General features: G+C 36.6%; 1 protein-coding gene and 1 non-coding gene across 2 annotated transcripts in view; both read left to right on the top strand.

The window, feature by feature from the left end:
• The window catches only part of Ptpdc1 (protein tyrosine phosphatase domain containing 1), a 73,175-nt gene that overhangs the window by 10,233 nt on the left and 36,647 nt on the right, over positions 1–26,295 (top strand). The window contains exon 2 of the mRNA XM_046457761.2: positions 20,730–20,817. Within this exon, the coding sequence (XP_046313717.1) occupies positions 20,736–20,817 (82 nt within the window). The 5' untranslated portion in view covers positions 20,730–20,735. The remainder of the gene's footprint in view (positions 1–20,729; positions 20,818–26,295) is intronic.
• Positions 24,744–24,850, top strand: LOC124101658 (U6 spliceosomal RNA). The gene has a single exon (XR_006854679.1). It is a non-coding gene; the product is annotated as a U6 spliceosomal RNA (small nuclear RNA).

The raw sequence follows: 26,295 nt of genomic DNA, 5'->3' as shown, positions 1-26,295 counted from the left end.
GGCAATTGCTCTACCACTGAGCTACATCTCCAACCCAGAAATCTCTTTTCCCCAGCCCTATTTTGTATTTTATTTAGAGGCATGGTCTCTCTGAGTTGCTTAGTGCCTCGCTTTTGCTGAGGCTGTGTTTGAACTCCCAACCCTCCTGCCTCAGCCTCCCAAGCTGCTGGGATTATAGGTGTGTGTCAGTTCTTGGTACCCAGCAGGTGCTCAAATATTTATTAGATCGAATTGGACTATTATTCATGTGAGCCTCTCACTTGGTCTCCTGTTAAACATGTTCCAGTTTGTGTCCATATTGAGCTCTATTTCTGGTATATTCTGCCCTCCTACTTGGGAAAAATATAAACAGATAACCTGATTTTGTTATTGAGCATGTCATGTGTTGTGTTTTTTTTGTTTGTTTTGCTTTGTTTTTTTTTTTTTTTTGCTGGCCAGTTATAAATGAATACTTCCTTATTTATTTAGTTACTCAAATTGTCCTGCTTTTCCCCCTCATCTGTAACTTCCCATTCCATATTAGATACCTGGCTCCTTCCATTCACCATATTTTCACTAATTTTTTTTTTCCATTTTACATGTACAGCAGTATCAGAATGTTAATTTGCACCTCCATAAGATGCATTACCAACTACAGGTTATATTCATTTCCAAAGTGACTTACCCCTTTCTCCTCATCCTCTCAATGAAGTCATGTTCAATGTTTGTAATAGGATCCAGTTATTTTGTCACATTCTGCATTTCATGCTGGGATCCACCTCCTCCTAGTTGGGTTTTTAAAACTTGCATTTTAAAGAATGACATTAAGATTCATTCTCTGGGGCTGGAGATATAGCTCAGTTGGTAGAGTGCTTGCCTCATGTGCACAGGTCCTAGGTTCAATCCCCGGTCCCCCCCCCGCCCCAAAGGATTCATTCTCTGTGCTACAAAATTTCTGTGAGTTTTGACAAATAGATAATATCCTGTGTCCATCATGACACTAATAGACAAAATAGTTTCATGGCCCTGAAAAATAGTCTGTTCTTTAATTTTCTGTTCTTTTCAATACCCTTGCAAAACAAAACAATCCATTTCTGCCTCTGTGGTTTGTTTTTTCCCAAAGTCAAAGAAATGGAATCAATAGTGCATAAACTTCTCAAGCTGCGATTTCTCACTTAGCATGATGCACTTACGATTTATCCATGTTGTGCAGCTTAACGGCTCTTACCTTTTGACCATAGAATACTATTCCTAGTATGAATGTAACATCTCAATTACTTCCAATTTGGGGCAATTATAAATAGCACTGCTTTACAAACTCCTCAGGTTGAGTGGACATAGTTTTCAAATCAGTTGGGCAGATACCTAGGAACATATTTTAGGGATTTATGGTAAAACTATGTTTAACTGTTTTTAGAAAACTACCAAACTGTCTTCTAAAATGCTGTATACCATTTTGCGTTCATTCCACCAGCAGTAATGAAGAATTCTGATAGTTTCTTTAGAATGTTTTGCATAGGCAGTTGTGTTGTTTACAAATAAAGATGGTTTATTTCCTCCTTCCTGATCTGTATGACTTCTCTTCTTTTTCTTGTCTTAGCACTTAGCTAGGAAACTTCAGTGTGAAGTTGAATAGAGTATAAATCATGAGAGAGGACATGCTGGCCTTGTTCTTCATCTTAGGGGGAAACAATATTATTTTATAACAATATAACAATATTGTTATATATAATAATATAACAATATTGAGTCTCTGAATATTAAATATGATGTCGGCTATGATTTTTTTTTAATTGGTTGTTCAAAACATTACAAAGCTCATGACATATCATCTTCCATACATTTGATTCAAGTGGGTTATGAACTCCCATTTTTTACCCCAAATACAAGTTGCAGAATCACATCGGTTACACATCCACATCGGCTATGATTTTTAAAAGTAGTTTTTATTAGACAAGGGAGTTCTTTATCTTCTGATATTAGACTAATGCTGGCCTTAGGAATGAGTTGGAAAATGATTCCTACTCTTTTATTTTCTGAAAGAAATTGTAGAATTGGGATTATTTCTTCCTTGATTTTTTGAAGAGATCATTGGTGAAACCATATGAGTCTGGTGTTTTCCAGACTCTCTCTCTCTCTCTCTCTCTCTCTCTAGAGAGAGAGAGAGAGAGAGAGAGAGAAAGAGACAGACACTCCTCTTTTATTCCTGATTTTGGTAATTGGTGTCTTTTCTGTTTTTTGTTTTTTTAATTAGTGGTTTATAATTTCCTTCCTTTAGATTTAAGTTGGTTTTAATTTGGTTTTCTTTTTCTGGTTTCCTAAGGTGGCAGCTTAGGTTTTTGGTTTTAGTTCTTTTCTAAAGTATGCTTTTAGTTCTGTAAAAGTCTTTTTAAGTCATACTGAATCTGTAGCTCATATATTTTGATGATAGATTTTTTTAAAAAATTATTTTTAATTCTATAATATGCTTAACTAAAAATTTACTATCTTAACTATTTTATATGAACAGTTTAGTGGTGTTAAGTATATTCATGTTTGTGTTAGTCAGCCTTTTCTTACTGTAATAAATTCCTGAGATAAATTAATTTAAAAGGAAAGAAGGTTTATTTTGGCTCATGGTTTCAGAGCTTGCAGTCCAAGATCAATGGACTATTTTGTTGGACCTTTGGCATGCCAGTACATCATGTGGCAGAGAAAACCCTTCACCTCATGGCAGCCAGGAAGCAAAGAGTGGCAAGAAGAAACCAGCATTCCACTTTAGGGAGACATTCCTGACCCAAACCATAACAGCATTGCCGTGGAGTCACTTTTGTTTAGTTCAGATTATTTGAAAATTTCTCAGGACTTTTTAACCCACATGTTACTTAGAAGTATGTTGTTTAATTTCTAATTTAATTTCTAGTATTTGTACTAGACCCACTATCTTAAATAGATTTCTAATTTAATCTTTTATTAATTTCTAATTTAGTTCTAGTATGCTCTAAAAACATACTTTGTCTGATTTCTTTTGCATTGGTTAAGGTGTATTTTATGTCCCAGAATGGGATCTATCTTGATGAATGTTCCATGTATACTTCTGTCATTGAGATGAGTTTTCTATAAATATCAACTAGATCAAATTGATAGGGCTGGTCAAGTCATTTATATTCTCTCTGATTTTTTTGCCTGCTTTAGGTATTAATTTCTGAGAGAAGGGTGTTGATGCCTTCAATTATAGTGGATTTATCTATTTCTTTTGATTTTTTCCTTCTGTTTATAAAGTTTGTATTTTTAGCTCTTACTCTGGTCATGTGATTCAATTTTGAGTTAACTTTTGTATGTGATATTAGATTCTTTGAGGCTGATGTTTTTGCGTATGGGAAGTTGTTCTATCTCTTTGTTGAAAAAACTTTCTACCTCATTGCCTTTGCATCTTTGTCAAAAATTAGTAGTTCCAACAGATGTGGTTGTATTTCTGGACATTGTTTTTTTGTTTGTTTTGTCCTGTTGTTCCATTTCTCTGTCTTTAAGCTACTACCTCACTGTCTTGAAATTACTGTAGATTGAAATTAGGTAGTGTTAGTTTGACAATGTTTTCAAAGTTGTTTTTGCTATTGGAGGTCCTTTGCATTTCTGTATGTTTTAGAATTGCTTGTCAGTTTCTATTTATTTTTATTTATTTATTTATTTATTTTTAATTTTTTATTTGTTTTAATTAGTTACACATGACAGTACAGTGATCTTGACATATCATACATTTGAATAAAGAATTTGATGTTTTGTTTTTTAAATATTTTTTTTAGTTGTAGATGGACCTTTATTTTATTAATTTATTTTTATGTGGTGCTGAGGATTGAACCCAGGCAAATGCTCTACCACTGAGCTACAGCCGCAGCCCCAGTTTCTATTTTAAAAAAAGATTTATGGGATTTTGATTGGATTGTGATGGATCTATAGATCACAATGGGGAAAATTGGTATATTAATATCCAATCTTCTGAACTATGGACTGTTAGAGTCTGTAAACAAGTCAAAAATAACACCTGGCATTTTGCCAGGGGAATGTTAGAGTTCGTAAACAAGTCTGAATGGTGCCTGGCAAAATGCCAGAGGGAGTGGTTTGAGAAGTAACAAAAGCGAGCTATTAAGTGTGGAGATTCCTTATTGGTTGACTGATGTATCTAGTTTATGCTAATAAGATAAGCTGTGTGGAATGTATAAATACTGCTCCTGTCCTGCAATAAACGGCTCCTACTCCTGCTGTATCAATCTACACAAGTTGTTCGTCACCCCCCGGTTATTTTGCTGCAGCCAGACAGACTGTGGCAATGGACAGATAGAGCTTGCCATTTATTTAGGGCCTTTTTAATCTTGTTACATGTGGTGTTGATTGTGTGTATAGCTGATCTTTATCAGGTTGGGTAAATTCCTTTATGATGCTGGTTTATTGAATGTTGTCTTTTTTTTTTTTCTTGAAAAGATGTTGTATTTTTGTGAAATTTTTTTCTATTGAGATGAACATGTAGTTTTTGTCTTTTATTCTGTTGATGTGCAATATTATATTAATAGATTTCCAAATGTTAAACCAACCTTGTATTCCTGTGATTAATCCCAGTTGGTCATTTTTTAAATATTGTTGGATTCAGTTTACTGATTTTTTAAAGGACTTTATTATATACTCATAAGAAATATTGGTCTGTGGTTTTCCTTCATTTTGGTATCAATGTAGTATTGTTTATAGAATGAATTCTGTCATGCTTGCTTTTTTTCTATTTTTTGAAAGATTTTTGAGAAGGATTAGTGTTAATTCTTAAAATGATTGGTAAAACTCACCAAAGAAGCTATCCATCCCTGAATTTCCATATTAAGGAGTAATTTAATATCTATACTTGTTATGGAACTAAAGATTTTCTGTTTCTTATGGAGGCATTGTTGGCAGTTTGTGTCTTTCTGGAAATTTATTTCACCTTTTTACCTATTTGTTGGCATACTTTTCTCCATAGTATTCTTCTATAATCCTTTTTCATTATAATACAGTTGGTTATGGTGTCCCCTATTTTTTTCTTGATTTAGTAATTTGAGTTTTCTCTTTTCCTTGGTCAATGTAGCAAAAGTTTGTCAGTTGTCTTGCTCTTTTCAGATAAACAACTTGATTTAATTGATTTTTCTTTATTGTTTTTTTCATTTATTGTCACCCTGATGTTTTTTCACTTCTTACCTTGTATTTGTTTTATACTCGTTTGCTCTTCTTTTTCCAAGTTACTTAAGTAGGAAAATTAGGTTATTGATTTGAGAGCTTTCTTATTTTCTAATATGAATTTTCAGCTATAAATTTTCTTTTGAGCCCTGTTGTAGTTGTATTGCATAAGCTTTCATATTTTGTGTTTGTTTTCAGTCATCTCAGTATTTCATATTCAGTATTTCATATTTCCACTGTTTTTTTTGTTCTCTGACCTCTACCCACTGATTATTTAAGCATATGTTATGTAACTTTTATGTATTTGTTTCTCACATTTTCTTGTTATTGATTTCTAATTTGACCTCTACCCACTGATTATTTAAGCATATGTTATGTAACTTTTATGTATTTGTTTCTCACATTTTCTTGTTATTGATTTCTAATTTGACCTCTACCCACTGATTATTTAAGCATATGTTATGTAACTTTTATGTATTTGTTTCTCACATTTTCTTGTTATTGATTTCTAATTTAATGTCACAGTACTCAGAGAACATACTTTGTATGATTTCATTCTTTTTTAATTTGTTGAGGCTTATTTTATGACCTAGCATATGGTCTGTTTTAGAGACTGTTCCATGTATACTGACTATAAATTTTGCTGTTGTTGGGTCTGGAGTATTCTGTATATATCTTAGAACTAGGTATTCTATGGTGTTGTTCAAGTCTTCTGTTTTCTTATTGAGCCTATGTTTCATTTTTCCATTCATTATTGAAATCTCCAACTCTTGTTGAATTGTCTATTTCTTCCTTCCATTTATCAGTTTTTACTTCATGTATTTTGAGGCTCTCTCTGTAGATTCATATGTTTATAATCATTTTAACTTCCTGGTGATTGACCCTCTTATTATGAAATGTTCTTCTTTTGTTTGTAATTACAGCTTTTGTCATAGAGTGTGTTATATGATGTTAGTATAGCCACATTAGCTCTATTTTGGTTATTGCTTGGAGACTATCAATTTCCATCCTTTTACTTTCAACTCACTAGTGTCTTTGAATCTAAAGTGTGTCTCTTACAGACAGTGTATAGTTGGGTCATTAAAAATCCATTCTGCTGGTCCCTGCTTTTGGATTGGAGTGTGTAATCCATTTACATTTAATGTAATTACTGGTACATGAGAATTTGTGTCTGCTATTTTCCTGTTTATATATATCTTATGCATTTTATGTTCCTTTATTTCTCAAGCTCTCCATTCTTTTGTGTTAGATACTTTTTATTGTGTTTTTCAATTACCTTGTTTCATTTTTCTATATTTTTGAGTATGTTAATGTTTTCTCTAGGGATTACAATTAGCATCTTAACTTAAAACAATGTAGTTTAGATTAAATGGTAATTTAATTTCAGTAGTATACCATAACTTTCCTCCAGTACACTTCCATTCTCTTTCCTGTTTTTTTGTGCTATTACAGTCATAAAATACAAATTACATCTTTATATGATATGTACTCATTGACTCATTTTTATAATTATTACTTTATGCAGATATCTTTTAAAACAGGTGAAGAAAAGAGTTATGTTTTAGTTAACCTTTTTGGTACTGTATATTTAATTATTTGGGTTTGAAATTTATTATTCAGTGTCTTTTCCTTTCAACCTGGGGCACTGTTATTTCAGGGCAGGTCTGCTAGCAATAGATTCTCTCAAATTTTGTTCTGTTTTGTTTCAATCTAGAGATATATTAATTTATCCTTCATCTTTGAAGGAGATTTTAGCTAGTGTTATGGTTTAGATATGAGGTGTCCCCCAAAAGCTCATGTTTGAGACAATACAAGGATGTTCAGAGGCAAAATGATTAGATAATGAGAGCTACAACCTAACCATTGGATTAACCCGCCGATATGGATTAACTGGGTGGTAACTGTAGGCAGGTAGAATGTGGCTGAAGAAAGCATATCACTGGGGGCATGCCTTTGGGGTTTATATGTTGCCCCTGGTAATGGGGCTCTCTCTGGTTCCTATTCTGAGCTCCTTTCCTCTGTCATACCCTCCCACTATGATATTCTGCCTCACCTCAGGCCCAGAGCTATGGAGCCAGCTGACCGTGGGCTGAACCTCTGAAATCATGAGCCAAAATAAAATTTTCCTCCTCTAAGTTGTTCTTGTCAGGTATTTTGGTCACAATGCTAAAAAGCTAATTAAAACACAAATTTGTACCAAGAAGTGGAATTGTTATTGTGAAGAACCTAACCATTTGGTTGAAAAACTTTTGGAGTTGGTTTGTGGGAGGAATTTTGAAAAGTTTAGGGATGCAAGCTGGAAAAGCTTTTTGTAATTAGAGTTTAATGGGTGATTCTAGTAGGAGTTCAGAAGACCAGAATGTCAATAAAACTGTTGATAGTAAAGACTGGGCTCATGCAGTTTCAGAGAAGGACTCTATTGGAAATTAGACTAGAGGCCATTTACATTACATTCTGGCAAAGAAGTTGTTCACACTTTGCCCATGTCCTGAGATTTTCTGTGGGGCTGAATTTAAAGGTGATGACTAATTGACCTGGCAGAGAAAATATGAAGGTAGCACAGCATTCCGGCAGTGTCATGGATATTTCTGGAATCTTTTAGCCAAGTTTACTGTGATAATCAAGACTAGAAAGTGGAGCAGAAAGTTTTGAAAAGCTTGTAGTTTGTCCAGAAAAGTGTAAGTAAAGCTGGTACTAAGGAAGAAGGAAGATGTGGTTATTAAAGAGATTACAGCTACTAAAGAGATGCTAAGTACTTTACACAGAAAAGAGGGCTTGAGGGCATCTCAGGAATTGGCAAGACCACACCCATCTCAGGCTCAAGGGTATAAAAGTAAAATTTCCTCTGAAAAGAGACCTTGGGAGCACTCTGCTTGCACAGCAGAGCCTGGGAATTTATTTCACCATGCCCAGCCATCCAGGTACTCAGAGGCCTCTGTAGGTTCCAGGGGTCTGGCTACTCCTTGAAATGACAGCAGACTTTATGTCATCCACCTGGTGCTGGTTCTGCAGGTATGCATTATGCTGGAATTTGGGGGAATCATGGAGGCTTCCACTGAGATTTCAAAGGAAGGCCTGAAAGACCTTGCAAAGTGTAGCAGGGTCAGAATCCTTGCAGGCAGCTCCTGAGAGAGTGATGTGTGAAGATATGAGAAGGAATCTGAAGCTGCAGTGGAGACTCCCAAGATTAGGAAATGCCAGTAGCATGGAATGTATGCTGAAGAAAGCTGCAGAAATTGAGCAGAGACAAGCCAAGAGAGAGGCCATGTGGTCTGCAACCAGCAATGCCACAGGGGAGAGTATACAAGCCCCGTGGAAAAAACAACAGGATGTCATGTGCCCCAGATGCTGAAATGTAGGTACAAGACTTGTTTGCTCAGCAAGTTTTCAGTCTTGCTTTGGTTCCATACTTTCTATGCTCCTACTTCTCCCCTGTGGAATGGAGATGTTTACTCTGTGCCATTATATATTGGATATATATATAATTTGCTTTTGATCTTTACAAGGGAGAACATCCAAGAATTTGCTGTGAGTCTCAGACGATATTTTGGACTTGGACCTTTGGGGAATGCTGCAATTGTTAAGCCTATGGGGACTCTTGGAAGTGGACTAAATGTCATTTGCATTCTGAGATGGGCATGAACTTTTGGGGGACAGGGGAAGAATGTTGTGGTTTATATATGAGGTGTCCCCCCAAAGCAGGAATGTTTAGAAGTGAAATGGTTAGATAATGAGAGGTATAAACTAATCAGCAAATTAATCCAGTGATATGGATTAACTAGGTGGCAACTGCAGGCAGGTCAGGTGTGGCTGGAGGAAGTAAATCCCCAGGGTCGTTTTTGGATTACGTGTTATCCCTGGTAAGTAGGGCTCTCTCTCTTTACTGGCTGTCATGTTCTGAGCTGCTCTCTTCTGCCACACATTTCCACCATGGTGTTCTGCCTCAGTTCATGCCCAGAGCCACAGAGTTGGCTGACCTTGGACTGAACCTCTGACACACTGAGCCAGACCTTTTCCCCCTCTATGTTGTTCTTGTCAGATATTTTGGTTATAGTGATGCAGAAGCTGATCAAAGCAGCCAGATACAGGATTCTTGGTTGACCATCTATTTCCTTCAACATTTTGAAGAAGTGTCATTTTACTCCCTTCTGACTTCCATCTTTTCTGATGAGACACAGTCATTACATTATCTCCAGCATGATCATAATCTGGGCTACAACTTCCTTCACTCAGTTTCAAATGCCCCTTCACTTCCATTTGCTTTCTGTCCTCTAAAAGCTTACTGAGATAGCTCAGACACTTCAGTAATAATCCCCTTCTGCTCCTTGTTCAGCAGCCTTATTCTTTTAAAAATTTCTATAATGATCTTTTAACCATGGTCTAAGGAGGAAAGGGAGACTAGTATATGAACTTAGTCACTATTTAAACCAGATATCTTATGCATCCTGCTGTGGAAGGGCTGACCTCAGCTTTGAAGTCCCAGGAGCCACATACCTGGTATGTTTTAAGTTGTCAAGGCTTGTTATCAGGCACTTGAAATATGCTTCACAGTTTTTTCTTAGTTCAGTAATTGAACAGGTAGAAAATCTTATTCTTCATAGTCTTTAAATGAATAAGATATAGTAAAAGTGATTCTGCTTTACCCAGTATTTTAAGCTTTTCAGAGTTAAACTAATAAAATTATTGGTAGAAAAAATTAAACTACTGTCACAAGATATGTACTTAAAGGTAAACATAATTATATATTCACAACATTTATATTACATATTTAGATAACAAATATGTAACAAATATATAATTGATTAGAACTTCATATTGTAGTGTTCAAAATGCTGGAGCATTTGGTACACCAAATAATGGTTGATGTTGTGAGGGGTCTTTGTTCTTATGATGCTGTCATTTAGGTAGTAGAGCCTCAATTTCAGATAATTTATTTGGTTTTAAACAGATTTTTGGTAAAGGAACAACAGCCTACCCAGAAATATGAGCCAGTGGTGCTTCTTAAAAGTATGATTTTATGAGGATTGACTCAGAAATTGTAAAAACATGGTTTTTAATGTTTGAGAGCAAAATAGAACCCAGGAAACAGACCTTCATGATAACCTCTCTGAATATGATTCTCGGCTCTTAGGTAAATGCAAACTGCTTACCTGGTTTAGTGTTTCTTAAAGCACTAACATCACAGAAGCTCCACTTAGAAATTCAGATTCTCAGTCCCACCCCAGACTTTCTGAGTCTGAAATTCTGGGGATGGGGTTCAGCAGTCTAGGTTTTTAAGAAAGGCCCTCCAGATTATTCCAACGGGGGTTGCATGAGGAATCATTTACCTTTGATGAGTTTTTAAATACCTGTGCCTTTGAGGTTGATTTAAACCTGTAGGAATAACTAGTTTGGTGTGATTGCTGATGGAAAAAGGTTAGGGAATGTAGAAAGCAGGCCAAACTTTATCCAAAACCAGCTTCATCTATTGTTAACATTTTATTTCCTCTGTTTTATCACAAGGTGTTTTCAGAAGAATCTGAGTCAAACAGTATGTTTCTAAAATGATGAAATAGCAGGGTTCTCACTGAAGTGTTGTTTTTCCATTATCTGTGACTAATCTCCTCAGAGCCCAGAGACTTCCCTCAGGTGTGTCGAAGGTGTGAGATCATAGAAGCCTGTGCATAGTGAACTTGCAGACAGTGTATTTTTAAGATGGCCCCAGCCCTCTCCCTGAGGAGTGACCTCCTTAGAAATGTAGAAGGGCATCTGAAAAACAGAAAAGCTCTTTTATTTTTTATATTGCTTGCCTGACTCTGAGCAGTGATTTAAGAAGAAAAAGGAATTTATTTGGCTCTTTTGTTGTTGTTGTTGTTGCACTGTTTGTTTGTTTGTTGGAGGTCACAGAGTTAGAGGTGAGGACAATTCAATTTTTGAAAAGTGTGTTTTTGTTTTGTTTCGCTACATAAGGAATGGTTTAATATTTTAAGAACAAAATGCTACCTGGCATTAGGAGGCGGTTTTTGTACTGTCTGAGCCTCATCAACCTGGATGAATCTTCACTCAGCACTCAGAAGAGAGGGTCTGAGTAACATGCATTTGACAGTAGGGAAGGCATCTTAAAGGAAAGAAAATTTGGGCTGAGGTTTTAAGTTATTGTCATAGTGCATCTGTGGCTGAAAAGAAAAGAGATCCATCCCTCCAGGAGTCAGAAAAAACACACAAATCTGTCAGGTGGAATATCCACAAGAAATTAGGAATATAAATGTGACCAGGAAGACTACAAAAGGCTGTGCTGCTTTTTGCATTCGCACATTCTGTCACATAGTCATATGCCTTAGCAGTGACTCTGAGACAGCGAAGGCGTGACGTGACTCCTACTTTAGAGATGAAAAAGTTGAGATTCAGAGGGTTTAAATAGCCATAGTGGTGGTGGTGGCAGCAACATTTTACTGAATATTAATCCACTTCTTCATCTAACAAATACTGAATTCCTGGGTATCAGGGACTTAGAGGCTGCTTTTGCCAAAAGCATTCACACTTCACTTGGGCCTGCAGATGTCCGGTGGAAAATTCTTTTCCATACCACCAGAGCAGCACCCAGAAGTTGCAGCACCCAGTTTCATTGCCTGAAACTTAAAGGCTTAACAAACTCCATCTTACCTTTCCGATTTATTCTTTCTCTGAGTTGTTCTCTCCAGCAATCACCTTGGATTCCAGGAACAACATGTCTGTTGATGAACAGTTGTGACAAGAGTCAAAACAGCAGCAACTTATTATTGACAAGGCTCCAAATAACCGACTCTGAGATGATGATCCACCGGGCCATAGTTTGACCACGTCTCCTTGACTGTGTGTGCCTTCCTCACCCTCTGCTTTTGTTCCTTGCCAGTTTATAACACTGTAGCTCTTGTTGGCCCCTTGAAGACAGGGCTAAGGATGCTGGTCCCCCTGTTTTTTCCTAGTATGACTATGTTGAATAAATTCCTTTCCTTCTTCACTAACATTTTTTTCTACTCAGTCTTTTAGGGTGAATGACTGGACGTGGTCTGGTGAGACTCCCCAGAATCAGCCTCTGGCCTAGAGTTTCAGTAATACCTCCTACAATGCCATGTCCCATTCTAGCCTTTGGGGTGACAACATTTGATAAAGCAGATCAAGCGCGCACGCACACACACACACACACATACACACACACACCCCTTCTGCTTTTCTGGAGTTTATATTCCAGTAGGGGAAGGCAGATGATAAACAGGATAAGTAAGTAAATTACACAGTGTCTTAGATGTATTTTCTTCATAATTCCTATGACAAAAAATTAAACGGGGATGATTTAAGTTTTAAGTAGGTGGCATATAAGGTTTAGAAAAGAAGGCTGACATACTGGCTGAAGTTAACAGGATGACTCTGGTTGCTTTATGTGTCAGGTGTGGAATTAGGTCTGTGACCAGCTCTCGTGTAATCTTTTCAGTGACCCAGCAGGGTTGATAGTCTTGGAGATGTTAATAAATGTGCCTAGGATCACAAAACTAATAAGTGCCAACTACTCTATTAAAAATGTGTTTCAATTTTATAATCTTATACTTTGACTGAGTTCCTATTAGACAGGAGGAGGCTGAACTGTGTAAGGGGAACAGCAGTGAATAAAGATTTGGATGAAGGCTCACAAAATTATCTGAACAAAGCAAAACAAATTTGTATATCTGTGGAAAGGAAAACCTATAAAGTTTCTTACAAGCAAAGGAATTATAACTGGAAATCAATTATGTAGAATTCAGTATAGCTTATTTAAAATGCATAGAATAACAACTTCCCATTATTTAGCATAGGGTCTATTAAATAAACTTTATGGGACTCCATTGATTTGAACTGAGCTCCTGCAATAGATAGACCAAACCAAAATGGAGTCACAGGTACAAAATGCCATGTAATCAAACTGTAGCTTCAAAAAACTGGAAATCCCCAAACAGGCTAGTTTTCCAAAAATGAAAAAACCAGGAGATTCACAACAACCAACAGAAAAGGGCCTATTCAACCTGACCTGGTACACTAGGGAAGTTCCCTCTGTTTCAACCTATGCAAAGAAAGTAACCTGATGAAAACCAATCTACTGTTTCTATTTAATAGCTCTGGCTTTCAGCAAATTATTTGACTTCTCTTTATCTTCATTTTCTCATCCATAAAATGAGAGTAATATATGATCCAGCACTTGTGCTTCTTGGTCTGTTTATCCAAATGAGCTAAAAATTAGTTCCACACAAAAATCTGCAACACAAATGTTTATAACAGCTTTATTAATAATTTCCAAGTTGGAAGCAACCAAGATGTCCTTCAGTAGATGAGTGGATAAACAAACTGGTACATCCAGACAATGGAGTATTTTTCCATACTAAAAAGAAATGAAGTATCAAGCCATGAATAGACATGGAGGAACCTGAATGCATATTACTAAGTGAAAGAAGCCAGTCTGAAAAGGTGCTGGACTGTGTGATTCCAACTACCTAACATTCTGAAAAGCAAAAGGGTAGAATAGTAAAAAGATCAGTAGTTGCCAGGGATTGGGAAGAGGGAAGGATGAATAGGCAGAGAATGGGATTTATAAAAGGCAGTAAAACTACTCTGTATATCATAATGTTGCCCATGCGCCATTGTACATTTGTCGGAACCCATAGGATATACAACCTCAAAAGTGAAACCTAATTTAAGCTTTGGGCCTGGGGTGATAGTGATGTGTTGGTATAGATTCACCAACTTAGTCATAAATGTACCACTTCACAAGGAATATTAATAGTGTGGGAGGCTGTCAATTATTATTGACATATGGGAAATTTCACCTTCCACTCAATATTATCATGAACCTAAAAATGCTCTAGAAAATAAAGTATTTTTAAAAAGTGGGAAAATAATGGTACTCAGAGGGTTTAGTGAGAATTAGATGAGTTAAGATATAGGAATCCCTTGGAACAGTGCCTGTGTTTTGGTTATTATTATGTTATGAATGAGCATAACAATTTATATGGCTTTCATAAATTCACTCATGTACTTCCATGGCTAGTTTTGCATATGCAAGTTTAAATTCTTCAACCTAAATTCTTCTATGACTGCTGTCTAGAATCTAATCCTATTGACAGTATTTCTCTAAGTGTGAGCACAGGACCTCCTACATTAACCTGAAGTGTAAATTGATGAGGTATAGATTGTTACACTCCTCCAAACTCCCTAACTCAAGCGCTTTAAGAGTGGAGCCAAGGAATCTGCATTTCTACAAATACCCAAGGTAATCTTGATGCATTCCAAAGGTGGAGTGCAGAGCAGGGAGCATCTGGGAAGGATTACGACGTTTCTGACCTCCCAGGCACTGCTAAATGCAGCGGCCCACTTCTCTCCAAAAAATACACGTGGAGGTTTTGGCAGAACACTGTGTATCTGGAAAATAGAAGGGGAAGGAGTGATCTAAGCATTCTTCAGTCATCTCAGAACCTGGTCTCTGTGTGAAATGACTTTTTTATGAAGTCGAATATTGTTTATATCAAACTCGTACTTCGTGACTACTCTTCTTAACCTTATGAGTAATAGTTCATTGCTGCACTTAAGTTTTAAGGAGTAGGCACTAATTAGAGTGTGACTAATTCTAAACAGTTGAGTCACTGGGGGGGCTTTTAGGGATAAAAAGCAAACTGTAGGATAGAGTAAGCAAAATACTTGTCATGGGATGAGGAAAGGAAATTATATAATTTGTGATTGTGCAGTAGGTTTATAGAATTGCTATTCAAACCCTTTTTTCCCTGATTCTACAACCATATGAAATAAAGGCAGTTGTGAATGGAGGTAATGTTTTCATAAGTCCCTTTAGAAGCTCAGCCATTACTAACTACTAGCAGGACTATTGGACAGGTAATGAATAGAATCCTTTACAAATTCTTATAAAAATATGAGCAAAATGAAGTGAATACCAAGTTGAAAGGTGGTGGTTTGCAAGTTAAAATAACACTTACTGAATACCCTTTTTGCCAGACCTAATGCTAGAAACACACACAATCTCCTTCATTCTCACGAACCAGGAAAGCAAATATCATAATCCTCCTTTTACAGAAGAAGAAATTGAAAATTAAAATGATTCATATGGCTGACAACAATCAAGATTTCAATATGGAACTCTGACTCTATAGTTTAACATACTTTAACTGTAATTTTTTTGATAGTTCTGTACTACTGGACTATAATGTTTTAGTGTGAAGGCAGTGCACATGGGTACTGTTTCAGAGTTCCCTGGATTTGAGTTTTTTGAAGATGACCAGGGGGATTTCCACTTCTAACCAACTTTTGTTCAGGAAGGGAACCCAGACCAAGTTTTGCAGAGATATAGAGGGTAGAGCTCAGGGTGGCCAAAGTAACTAGAATTTGCAGAGATAAGGATTCAAACGGAGATGACCAGAGATGTGAAGATGGCATTCAAGGCTTTGCTAGCCCAAGGGGCTTGGTGGAATACTGATTTGTGTAAAATGTCTGAAGCTGGGAGAAAGATACCAGGAAGTAGGCAGAACAATACTCTGAGCTCTCAGAAGACTGGCAGTTTTTCCTGCTCCCCCAGCCAGTGGGAAGGCCTTGTAGTACCCAAGATTCTAGCAGGTAGATGTTGCCTTAGCAAAAGGTCTAAATCAGCCTAAAGTAAAGGCTGGTAACAAAACTTGGAAAGTAAGCCTTGAAAGGATCCAGCTGATTCTCAATAACTATTCTAATAAGACACTATCCCCCCATCCCCCCAAAAAAGTAGCTGAGACCTGTTGAACAAGTAGTGGATATTTCCTTGGGATTGTGCAGAAAGGGTTAAGAAAGGTAGAAGAATTACTTTTCATTAAAAAATTCTGAGCTCAAATTGTTTAGTAAAAAAACACAGTAATGAAGCTTTACAAATGTAGGTAACTTACAAGTAAGATTTTTTTAGTTTGAAGTGGACTACCTTTTATTCTGTAAATTAATTCAATACATTTTATTAATATGAATAAATTAATATTGGTTTATTAATTAATTTTCTTATTTCCTATTACTAAACTACTTCAGAGGGACAATACTTATCACCCCCAAATAGGAGACATTAAATTGGGATTTACATCTTGAATTGGAGAAGGCCTTTCTTATTATAGAAGGCAGTAGAGATAGAAAGTGTAAAGGAAAGATTTTTCAGTTTGGACTACATGAAAAGGTAAGACTGACAGGCAACTGTAATTACCGTAATTACAATATAATAAACTTACTTTAAAAAGATTTGCCACACATGATAAAGAATTGACATGCATGAGGAAGAAAGGAGTAACTGTTCTAATAGGGGAAAGAGCAGAGCTCTGAAGCAGGAGTTTATTAATAGGAAATTAATAAGAAACCTCTGGAAAACTATACCATTTCATCAAGCAAATTATCAGCTGAGTATGAGATAATATAAAGATATTTTCAGAATGAAGAGATGTAGAAAGTTTTACTTTTCATTCCCCTTTATGAAAAAATTACCTGTGGATAAATCAGCAAAACCAAAGCAGAGTCCAAGAAACAATATCCTTGATTCAGGGGCACCCCAGGCTGACAGTTCTGTAGTAGGTCTATGAAGCATTGGTCCTCATTAGAAGAGGAATCCGAAGAGCTCAGGAAAAAAATATTTTCAAAAAGCACGTAGATAATAAAATTAAGGTAAAGTGATTAAGAAGTCGAAAGATCATTAGACTGTGGTAAAGATTTATTTACTAGTGTCAGTAAGAAAACAGTGATTAGAAATCTGGGAGAAGTCTGTATAAGAAATATATTGTCCAAATCTGCAGTGGAACAAAATAAGCCCTTGTTTTAAGCAACTGATAGAATGAAAGAAAAGATAACCCATTTGACATGGATGCTTAGAGTGTTGTACTGTAAGCATCACAGGACTGTGACAGAAAGCTACCTGTGCTTTTTACTGTATGGGTCTGAGTGCAGTACTTGATTTTTTTTTTAAATTACTTGTACAGATTATATGTGTATATGCAGAATACATAATTATTTTGTCTCACATTTTAGAATAAATCTATAGACAAAGCATGAGAAATAATAGATTAACTGAAAATTAAACATTAAAAAATTTTATATAATAGAAATGATATAGTTGGCAGAACTTGAAAATAGAGAGGAAGGGAGACTGGATAGGAAAACTAATTTACCTGTTTTACATAGAATAAAGATACCATTTAAATTCATAGGAATTTACATAGAATCAAGACATCATTTAAATTTCATAGGAAATTAGATGCTTAAAAGATGTTATTTAAAATTACAAAGGTAATCATGATGTATTACATGGGAAAAGGTTTGGTATGGGGTGGGTGGGCATGAACCAGCTTCCTCATGTTTTGCACCAGAAATTCAGTAGTATGATTTAGAGATGACAACATAAGAATCAGAGGTCTAAATATACTGATACCCTCCAGAATAACCAAAGCAAATTTCTAAAGTGTTAATTTCTGGAGAATAGTACTTGACTTGGGGGATAGGAGGTGGGACCTTTTACTTTTCATTCTGTATTATTTAGTCACTTTGAACTTTTACTTATGTTTAACCATCCTTAGTCAATGTCTGTTTTTAACTTCTAGATGTTTTACAAATCATTGTTAGCCATTGTTAATCTGTTGATGCATCCTTATGTCTTGAGATTGCTGAAAAACTAATGTGCTGATAGGCACATGAACCGTCCCAACAAGGGGGGCGGCTGTTTTTGTTCCATCATACCACATCTGGGGGATAGACTTCAGCTGTTGTCTGTAGAACATTGACAACAATGGACTGAAATGAATGAATAGGAAAGGGTATCCAGGCTGGTGAGGCGGTCTAGAACATTCTATATGAAGAATGGTAAAGGGAACCACTGATCCATTGTTTGGGAAAATATAAACCAGGAGTGAGGGGAACATGACCACCAGCTTTAGATCTATGGAAGAAAGGGTGTATTGTTCTCTATGGGCAAACATAGAACCAATGGATAAAAATTAGAGAGTTGAAGCAATACAAAGAGCTTTCTAGCTACCAGAGCTGTGTAATGATGTCACTGTTACTGTTCAAACAAAGATCTAGTAGAGGGATGCTCACATTCAATTAGGATTCTGCTAGAGGACTTGTAAGGTTCCTTACAACTTTAAATTTCTGGGGGGCTAGTTAGAAAGAAATTCTTAAGGTATTCCACCATCATACTGTACTCTTGGTGATCAAAGTATACAATTAATTCAACACATGTTTTTTAATAGCCATCTGTTGGTGGACTTTAGAACACAGAGATAAGATGTGAATACATTCCACATGAATAGACACTGCTCAACAGATGTCACGAATGTGCCCTGTATAGGCTGTCCCCTTCTTTAGAGGCATAAAGATAAACCAATCATGGTCTCATGACCGCATGATCTACAGGGAGACAGTTAAGTAGAGGTGTTTCATTCCCTTATAGCCGAAGAACAGGGTGGAGTCAAGGGAAGCGTAACACAGAAAGTGCTGCCTGCCCTAGCTTGCACTGTCACTCCTGGTCTGTCCCTCAACATGCTGGGTCATCTTGGACAGGCCAGGAACCTTCTCTGTAACGTGTTCATAACTTTGACGTACAAAATAACCAGGGCTAGAATCCCAACCGTGGTAGAATTCTATGATTCCAATATGGTTATAATTGTTTTTTCCTCATCAAAATGTTTCAAGAATTTATAAGAGTAATATGTTAAATGTTTTTTCCTCTAAGAGTGTGTATACACACACACACACACACACACACACACACACACACATATTTTTGCATATGTTGGGTAAGCACTCTACCACTGGGCTACAGCCCTGGCCCTTCTAGGTTTAATCTTTAACGGGTATCCTTTCTGTTTTTTTCTCTTTGTTTTAGTACCAGGGTTTGAACCTAATGATGCTTAACTGCTGACCCACATCCACAGCCCTTTTTATTTTTTTAATTTTGAGACATAGTCTCTCTAAGTTGGTTAGGGCCTTGCTAAGTTGCTGAGGCTGGCTTTGAACTTATGATCCTCCTGCCTCAGCCTCCTAAGTTGCTGGTATTACAGGCGTGGGCCACCATGCCCAGCCTTAATGGGTATCCATTCAAGTTAAGTTTTTGCTAATGAGTTTCCTGGAACTCATTAACCTTTTATTTCATGTATTTTTTAATATTTATTTTTTAGTTGTACCTGGACACAATACCTTTATTTTATTCACTTTTATGTGGTGCTGAGGATTGAACCCAGGGCCTCACACATGCTAGGCTAAAGCTTTACCACTGAGCCACAACCCCAGTCCCTATTTCATGTCTTTATGTAACATTTCCTTTGAAATGTTAAGCACATTATAAAATTTTACATTAATTAGTATGATATTTATGACATTAATATTTCAGGAAATTTTATTTATATTTTAGATCATTTCTGTATTTAATTTCTGTATTTGGAAGGGACACAATTTCATCAAATTTTAAATTTTATACCTTTTGAGCATTTAAAAATTGGTTTTAGAAGTAAAATTTTACCAGAATTGAATTTTTCAAAGAATCATTGAGATCCATGAAGTGATTTTTTTTCCTCCAGAAATAAACAAATGCGTCAAGGAAAAACACTAAGGCTGAATTTAATTACTATTCTTAATTTTTTGGTGCAAGAGATTTCAGTAGGTTTATAGAGCCCTTTAAGAATCTCCATGGTTTATTAAAGTGATTATAGTATTTAACCTCATAATCATTGATACTCAGAATATGATTTTTTAAAAAAAATTTTTAAGTTGTTGATAGACCTTTATTTTATTCATTTATATGTGGTGCTGAGAACCGAACCCAGTGCCTCACACATGGTAGGCAAGTGCGTTACCACTGAGCCCAAGCCCCAGCCCCTCAGAATATAATTTTGCAACAACAAAAACATTAAGTCTTCCTGGGACCCCAGACCTTGACCACAACCACAAGTATCACCCTGGACCCTAGTCCCCAGTTTTTAGTCAGGAAAAGGGCAAAAATTGGCACCTCTTTTCACTGTGGGGTAAGTAAGGTCTTAACCATGGCTCCTGTAAAGCACTCAGCCACAAACTGACCAGGAAGCAGCCTCACAAGAGTTCACCCTCGACTGCAGGGGTGGAGAAACCCACCATCACAGGCACTTGTAGCATTTTTTATGTCTACATCTTATCTTCCCAGTGGACTCCAGATGCATAAGGGAGAGAATGTTTTGTTCTCTGTCACCTCCTTATTGTCGAGCACATGTGAGCCATATATGGGATTTAGGTTTCCTAATAGCAACAAAATGAAAAGAACTAGGAAAAATTAATTGCAGTAATGTTTTACTTAACCCACTATATCAAAAATATCATTTCAATGAATGATCAATATAAAAAAAATTATGAGATATTTTATTTTCTTTTTTGGTACTACATCTTCAGAATCATGTACTTTGCATTTAACACATCTCAACCTGGACTAGCCACATTTAAAGTGTCAGTAATCAGAAATGATTGCCATATTAGACAGCAGAGGTCTGGCATATTATGGTTAATTAGTAAATAAATATCTCTCACAGTAACTTTTAAAAATCTTTTTCCCCCCTCAATAGATTACCATGGCTGCGGGAGTCTTGCCTCAAAATGAACAACCGTATTCCACATTGGTGAATAATAGTGGGTATGCTGCAAACATGAAAGGTAATATCTCTTTAATATGCTTTTTATCTCTGTTCAAACTAGTATTTAATAAGTCGCTGTGTGAATGGATGTAAAAGAAAAGGTTCTATTCTTCATTTTAGAATTCTAAGGTCCAGGTGTTATTTAAGGCCTTTTTGTTTATTTCTGCCTTACCATTTTGGCCTTTTAGAATTTCTTTTCATTAAAACCTTAAATAATAATCTTGGCCTTTTCAGAAGGGATGTTGCAAACAGTGTTTGTCTCCTACATTATTATCTTAGACTGAAATTATGCGTTTGTTCCTGTCATCAAACGCCTACTTGTGAATCAACCATTCATTTTTTCTCCTGTAGTTACTTGCAAGTGTCACTTATAAAGCACATTCAGAAGCACTCAAGTCCTACTTCTCTCTGTGTTATTTTTTCTCTCCTCTGTTGCCCTCCCACACTGTTTTGATTTTCCCGTGGCACCTCAGCTAAGGAAGCGTGCTGTGACTTGGACTCCTACTGCCACACTTGCCCCTCACTCTACCACAGTTCTAAGCCGAGACCTGCCCAGATTCTACTTTGGCCTTGTTGGCTGTGTTATTCAGCTTTCCATCACTGTGACAAAATGTCTGAAATAATTCATCTTAAGGAGCAAAGGTTTATTTTGGCTCATGGTTTCAGAGGTTTCAGTCCGTGGTTGGGCGACCCTGTTGCTTTTGGGCCTGTGGTGAGACAGAACATGGTGGCAGAAGCAGATGTGCAGGAAACTGCTTACCTCAGGCTAGCCTGGAAGCAAAGAGAGAGTGAGGAAGGGACTGGAGTCCCAATATCCCTGTCAAGGGCACACTCCCAATGACCTAACTTCCTTCCATTAAGTCCCCCCTCCTAAAGGTTCTGTCACCTCCCATTATACCACGATGACAAGCCTTTAGGATAATGGGCCTGTGGGGGGACACTTAATATCCAAACTGTGACCTTGGCCTATAAGTGTTAGCCAGGAGGGATGTTGATTAATTTTTCTTCATAACGTTCCTTGCACTATTTTCTAACTGCCCGCTCTGGGTTTTACCTAAGTTCACTTTATTCCTATGTATAGGGAAATTTGGTAGAATTTCTTCACAGAGTACGGATTGGATGATGAAAGAGCAGAAGAGGAAGGGCTAACTGAAGGGATTTCAGTTCAGTGTCTTGCTCGGAGCAGTCTGTTCTCAAAGTAGATGTGTTCTTTTTGGAATCTGGCCACTCCACCAGGGGGAGCTCTCTTACATCAAGAAAACTAGGACTCTCCCTCTTGGCGAAATTTCAGATTCCTGTAGCTCCTCCTCCCCCTCCCCCTCCCCCTCCCCCTCCCTCCTCCCCCTCCTCCTCCTCCTCCTCCTCCTCCTCCTCCTCCCTCCTGTCTGTTATGTCTGGTTTAAAAAGCTGTAATGTTGCTGGTAACTTCTTTGTGGACAGCCTCTATGGGCCAATTTTACTGTCTGTTAGTTTCCCTGGTCTTAGAAGTACTTTCAGAAACAAATACAATAATGATGTCTGCTTGTTCTTTCAGTGTAGACTATGTTTTCCCCAAAAGGAACATTCCAGCCAACAAGTCTGATAGTCAGCACTATTCTTTTTTCTTTAGAATGTTATCTTTTAGTTGCTGTTTCTCAACAGGGGCTCTATTGGCTTTCGGGGGTGGAGCCCTAAGTATTGATGACATTTAGCATTCCTGGCCCCACCTACTAATCCAGGAACAACCAAAAAAAAAATATATAAATCACTACACATTTTCAGATACCTCCAGAAAGGGAAGGTTGTAACATCTCTATTGTGATCCACCAGGAAGCTGATTTTTACTTTCCAAAAATATTTTTTAATTAAAATTTCCCTCATTATACAAGTGTAGCTTTTTAATTGGAAAAAAAATACAGGAAAATAAAATGTACTTTATATCCAACTTTCTTGAAGTAGATATTTATAACGGTAATCAATTATACTTTATGGGGTTTTAGGGTGAAAGTAGTTTTTTAAATGTTGGCCAATGAATCAAAGGAAAATTTAATGGGAGGTACATATATAATAAGTATTTTCAGAGAAAAATAGAAAACTCATCAAGAACTAGCTTTGGAATGAGACAGACCTAGATTTAAATTTTGGTTCTATTACTCCAAATCAAAACAAAATTCACCACTTTTATACAGAGTAAGATAAATGTCCCCTTGTCCCCATGTATTTATCATCCCCCAAGTACATGCCCAACCTTAACAATTTCAGACACTCACTTCCTCCACTCACCTCCTTTGCATCTGTGTTTCTTTGAAGCAAACTTGAGGCATCACGTCATTTTATTCATTAAATAACCCACCATTGTTTCCATACTAAAATAATAAACAATTACTTAATATAATCAAATACATAAACCAGTGTACAAATTCCTAATAGATATATCCCATAGATGTACTTAGGTATAACATTTATGTCAGAATCAATACATTATAGTTGGTTGCTATGCAGCTCAGATCTTTTTTAACTTGGGTTTTGCCTCTTTTTCCTGACAGTCTATTAGTTGAAGAAATCAAGTTTTTTTTTTTTTTTCTTTTTCTCCTGTGAAGCTTGCCATGGTCTTTATTTTGCTAATTATGTCCATAAGATATTTCCTCTAAGCGGGAGGATGGATATAGTGTTAAGTCAGATTGTTTCTTTAACTGGAAAAAATATTTCATGAGGGATGCAATATTCCTCATGGAAGGATGTCCATGATGTCTCTCCCCCTTTAGGTAATGTTGATTTTTTTAAATTTTGAAATAACTTCAAACTTACAGAACAGTTGGAAGGAAAGCACATTAAAAACAAACAAACAAAAACAAAAACTCGTATTATTCACCGTAGATCCTCATTTGAATTTGTTAACTGACCCAGTAGGATATTTATGTTTTTCCAACCCTTTCAAGGATCTAGACCTTGGTGGGCCTTTCTTGACTTTAACATCTTTGAAGATCACAGGCTAGTTTTTTTGTAACGTGCCCTTCAATTTGGTTTGTCTGCTGTTTCCACATGGTGAGTCTGAGGTTATGCATTTTGGGTAGAAATGTCACAGAAGTGACTGTTTTTCTCACCGAATCCCTCAAGTGCCACAAGGTGTCATTTGTCCCATGATTCGAAATGTTTGTCGTCACATCATTAAAGTGGTATCTGCTAAGGTTTACCCACTATAAGTTATTCTTTCTCCCTTCATAGTTAGTGATTTATGGAAAGATGCTTTGAGACCATGTGAATTTCCTTGTTCCACATCCAGCTTTGACCCAGTAATTTTAGAACCCATTTATGTTTTTTTGCCTGAATTAGTTATTGTGATAGATAACTAAAGGGAGATTTTCAAATTCCATCACTCATTCTTTATTTACTATTTGGCATTCTACACCGTAAAGAAGAATTTTTTCTTCACTTATTTATCATTTTATTTTAGTGGGGAATCCTATTTGTTCAATGGAATATAATCTTATTATCAGTTGATGCTTCAGTTGTCTTACATTTGTCCAATAGGAGCCGCTTCAAGCTGTTAACTATGTTCTTTGGACACATCTTCACCATTCCTGCATTCTTTACTCTGTGGCCCAGTAAGATCTTCCATCTTGTTCTTTCTCTGCTCCAACCCTGAAATCAACCCTTCCTCTAAGGAACCATTGTTCCTTTGAGTGAAGAATAAGTACTACTTAGGAACCAAAATTTGGGCATGCTTACTACTACTGGCATGTTAAGATTCTCAGACTTCTCAGGGGACCAAGCTGGGGAATATGTGTTTGTACATACACATACGTATCTACCTACTTTTTACATGTATATTTGTTGCTATTTCTATTGACACATATTGAAAACCATGAATTCACACTGTTACTTTCAATTTGAATTCAACATTATCTATTGTTCCAGCTTTTCCTTTTTTTGTTTGTGATTTTCTTCTCCAAGAATGAGAGACCTGTGCTCACTTCAGCAGCACATATATTACAACTGGGATGATACAGAGGAGATTACCATGGACCCTGCTCAAGGATGACACACAAATTCATGAAGCATTCCATATTTTTCTACAATCTTCCCTTTTATAGTTCATCAGCTACAAAATAAAATAAAACTTTTGCATGATTTGCTGTTTCAAGAGAAAAAGAATGAGAAACCTGGCTCTTCTTACTCCTTATGTGCTTACTTATGTACTCAGCCTCCCTTTACCTGGCCAGTCTTTCAACCCTGCACAGCCATTATCTGCCTCAGCAATTTTTTTCCTCACAGAGCCATACTCTGCCCAGCCACATACTGTATACCACTCTGCTAGTTGCCTTCCCTGCCTTATCCCTGACATCTGTTAGATGACCTCTGCTTAGGGCTACCTAGTGTTTTTTTCTTTTCTTGATGACACATATATTTGTATATTCTTATACATTGAAATGTTGAGATAAGTAGATATTCCTATAAAGTTGTAAGAAATAGTACAGAAGAATCCCTCTTTTCCTTTAGTTTCCACTAATAGTAACATCTTAAGGAGCTATAGTATCATAATCATCACAGCCAAGATTTTGACATTGTTACAGTCAAGATCAACAGGAGGGTGCCTCTTGCTTCCTTTTATATTCAAGGCAATTGCTTATGTTCCCTAGTTTTATAATTTGTCATTTTAGCAAAGTTATGCAAATGAAGTCATACAGTGCATAGCCCTTTAGGATCGGCTCTTTGTTCATTCAGTGTAATTCCCTTGAGTTTCATCCAGGTTGTCATGTGTTTTGATAGTGTATTCCTTTGTATTGTAGAGTAGCATTCCATGGTATGGATGTACAACAGTGTGTTTATCTTGTCACTCATTGAAAGGTGTGTGGGTTGTTTCCAGTTTGGGACTATTATGAATAAAGCCACTCTGAACATTCACGTGCAGGTTTTAGTGTGAAGATGAGTTTTTATTGTTGTAAGGTAAAATCTCAAAAGCATACTAGGTCAGGTGATAGTTGCCTATTTCATTTTATATGAAACTACCAAACTTTTCTAGAGGTGTAGAACCATTTTACATTCTTACAGCACTGTATAAACAATCAAGTCCTCAGCAGCATTAGGTGTTATCACTGTTTATTCTAGCCATTCTGACAGGCATGTAGTAATATCTCAGTGTTGTCGTTTGTTTTTCCAACGTTGGGGATCCATCCTAGGAACTCGTACGTGCTAGGCAGGCACTCTACCACTGAGCTGCACCCCCAACCCCTCTTTGTGGCTTTAATTTGCATTTCTCCAATGGCTAATGATTATAACCATCTTTTCATGTTCTTATCTGTCATCTGTGTATTCTCTTCTGACCTGTCTATGCATGTCTTTTGTCCACTTTCTTAATTGGATTTTTAAAATTGTTGGGCATTAAGAGTTATTTATACAATCTGGACATTAGATCTTTATTTGACATATGCTTTTGAAAATATCTTTTTCCAATCTGTAGCTTACCTTTCCAGATCTTCCTGATCTTTTTCTGAGAAAAAGTTTTGAATTTCATGAT

This window comes from Marmota monax, unplaced genomic scaffold, assembly GCF_021218885.2.
Source record: "Marmota monax isolate L192 unplaced genomic scaffold, Marmota_monax_Labrador192_F-V1.1 WCK01_AAM20220418_F8-fsc00231, whole genome shotgun sequence".
Lineage (NCBI taxonomy): Eukaryota > Metazoa > Chordata > Mammalia > Rodentia > Sciuridae > Marmota > Marmota monax.
This window is presented reverse-complemented; position numbering and strand designations above follow the sequence as displayed.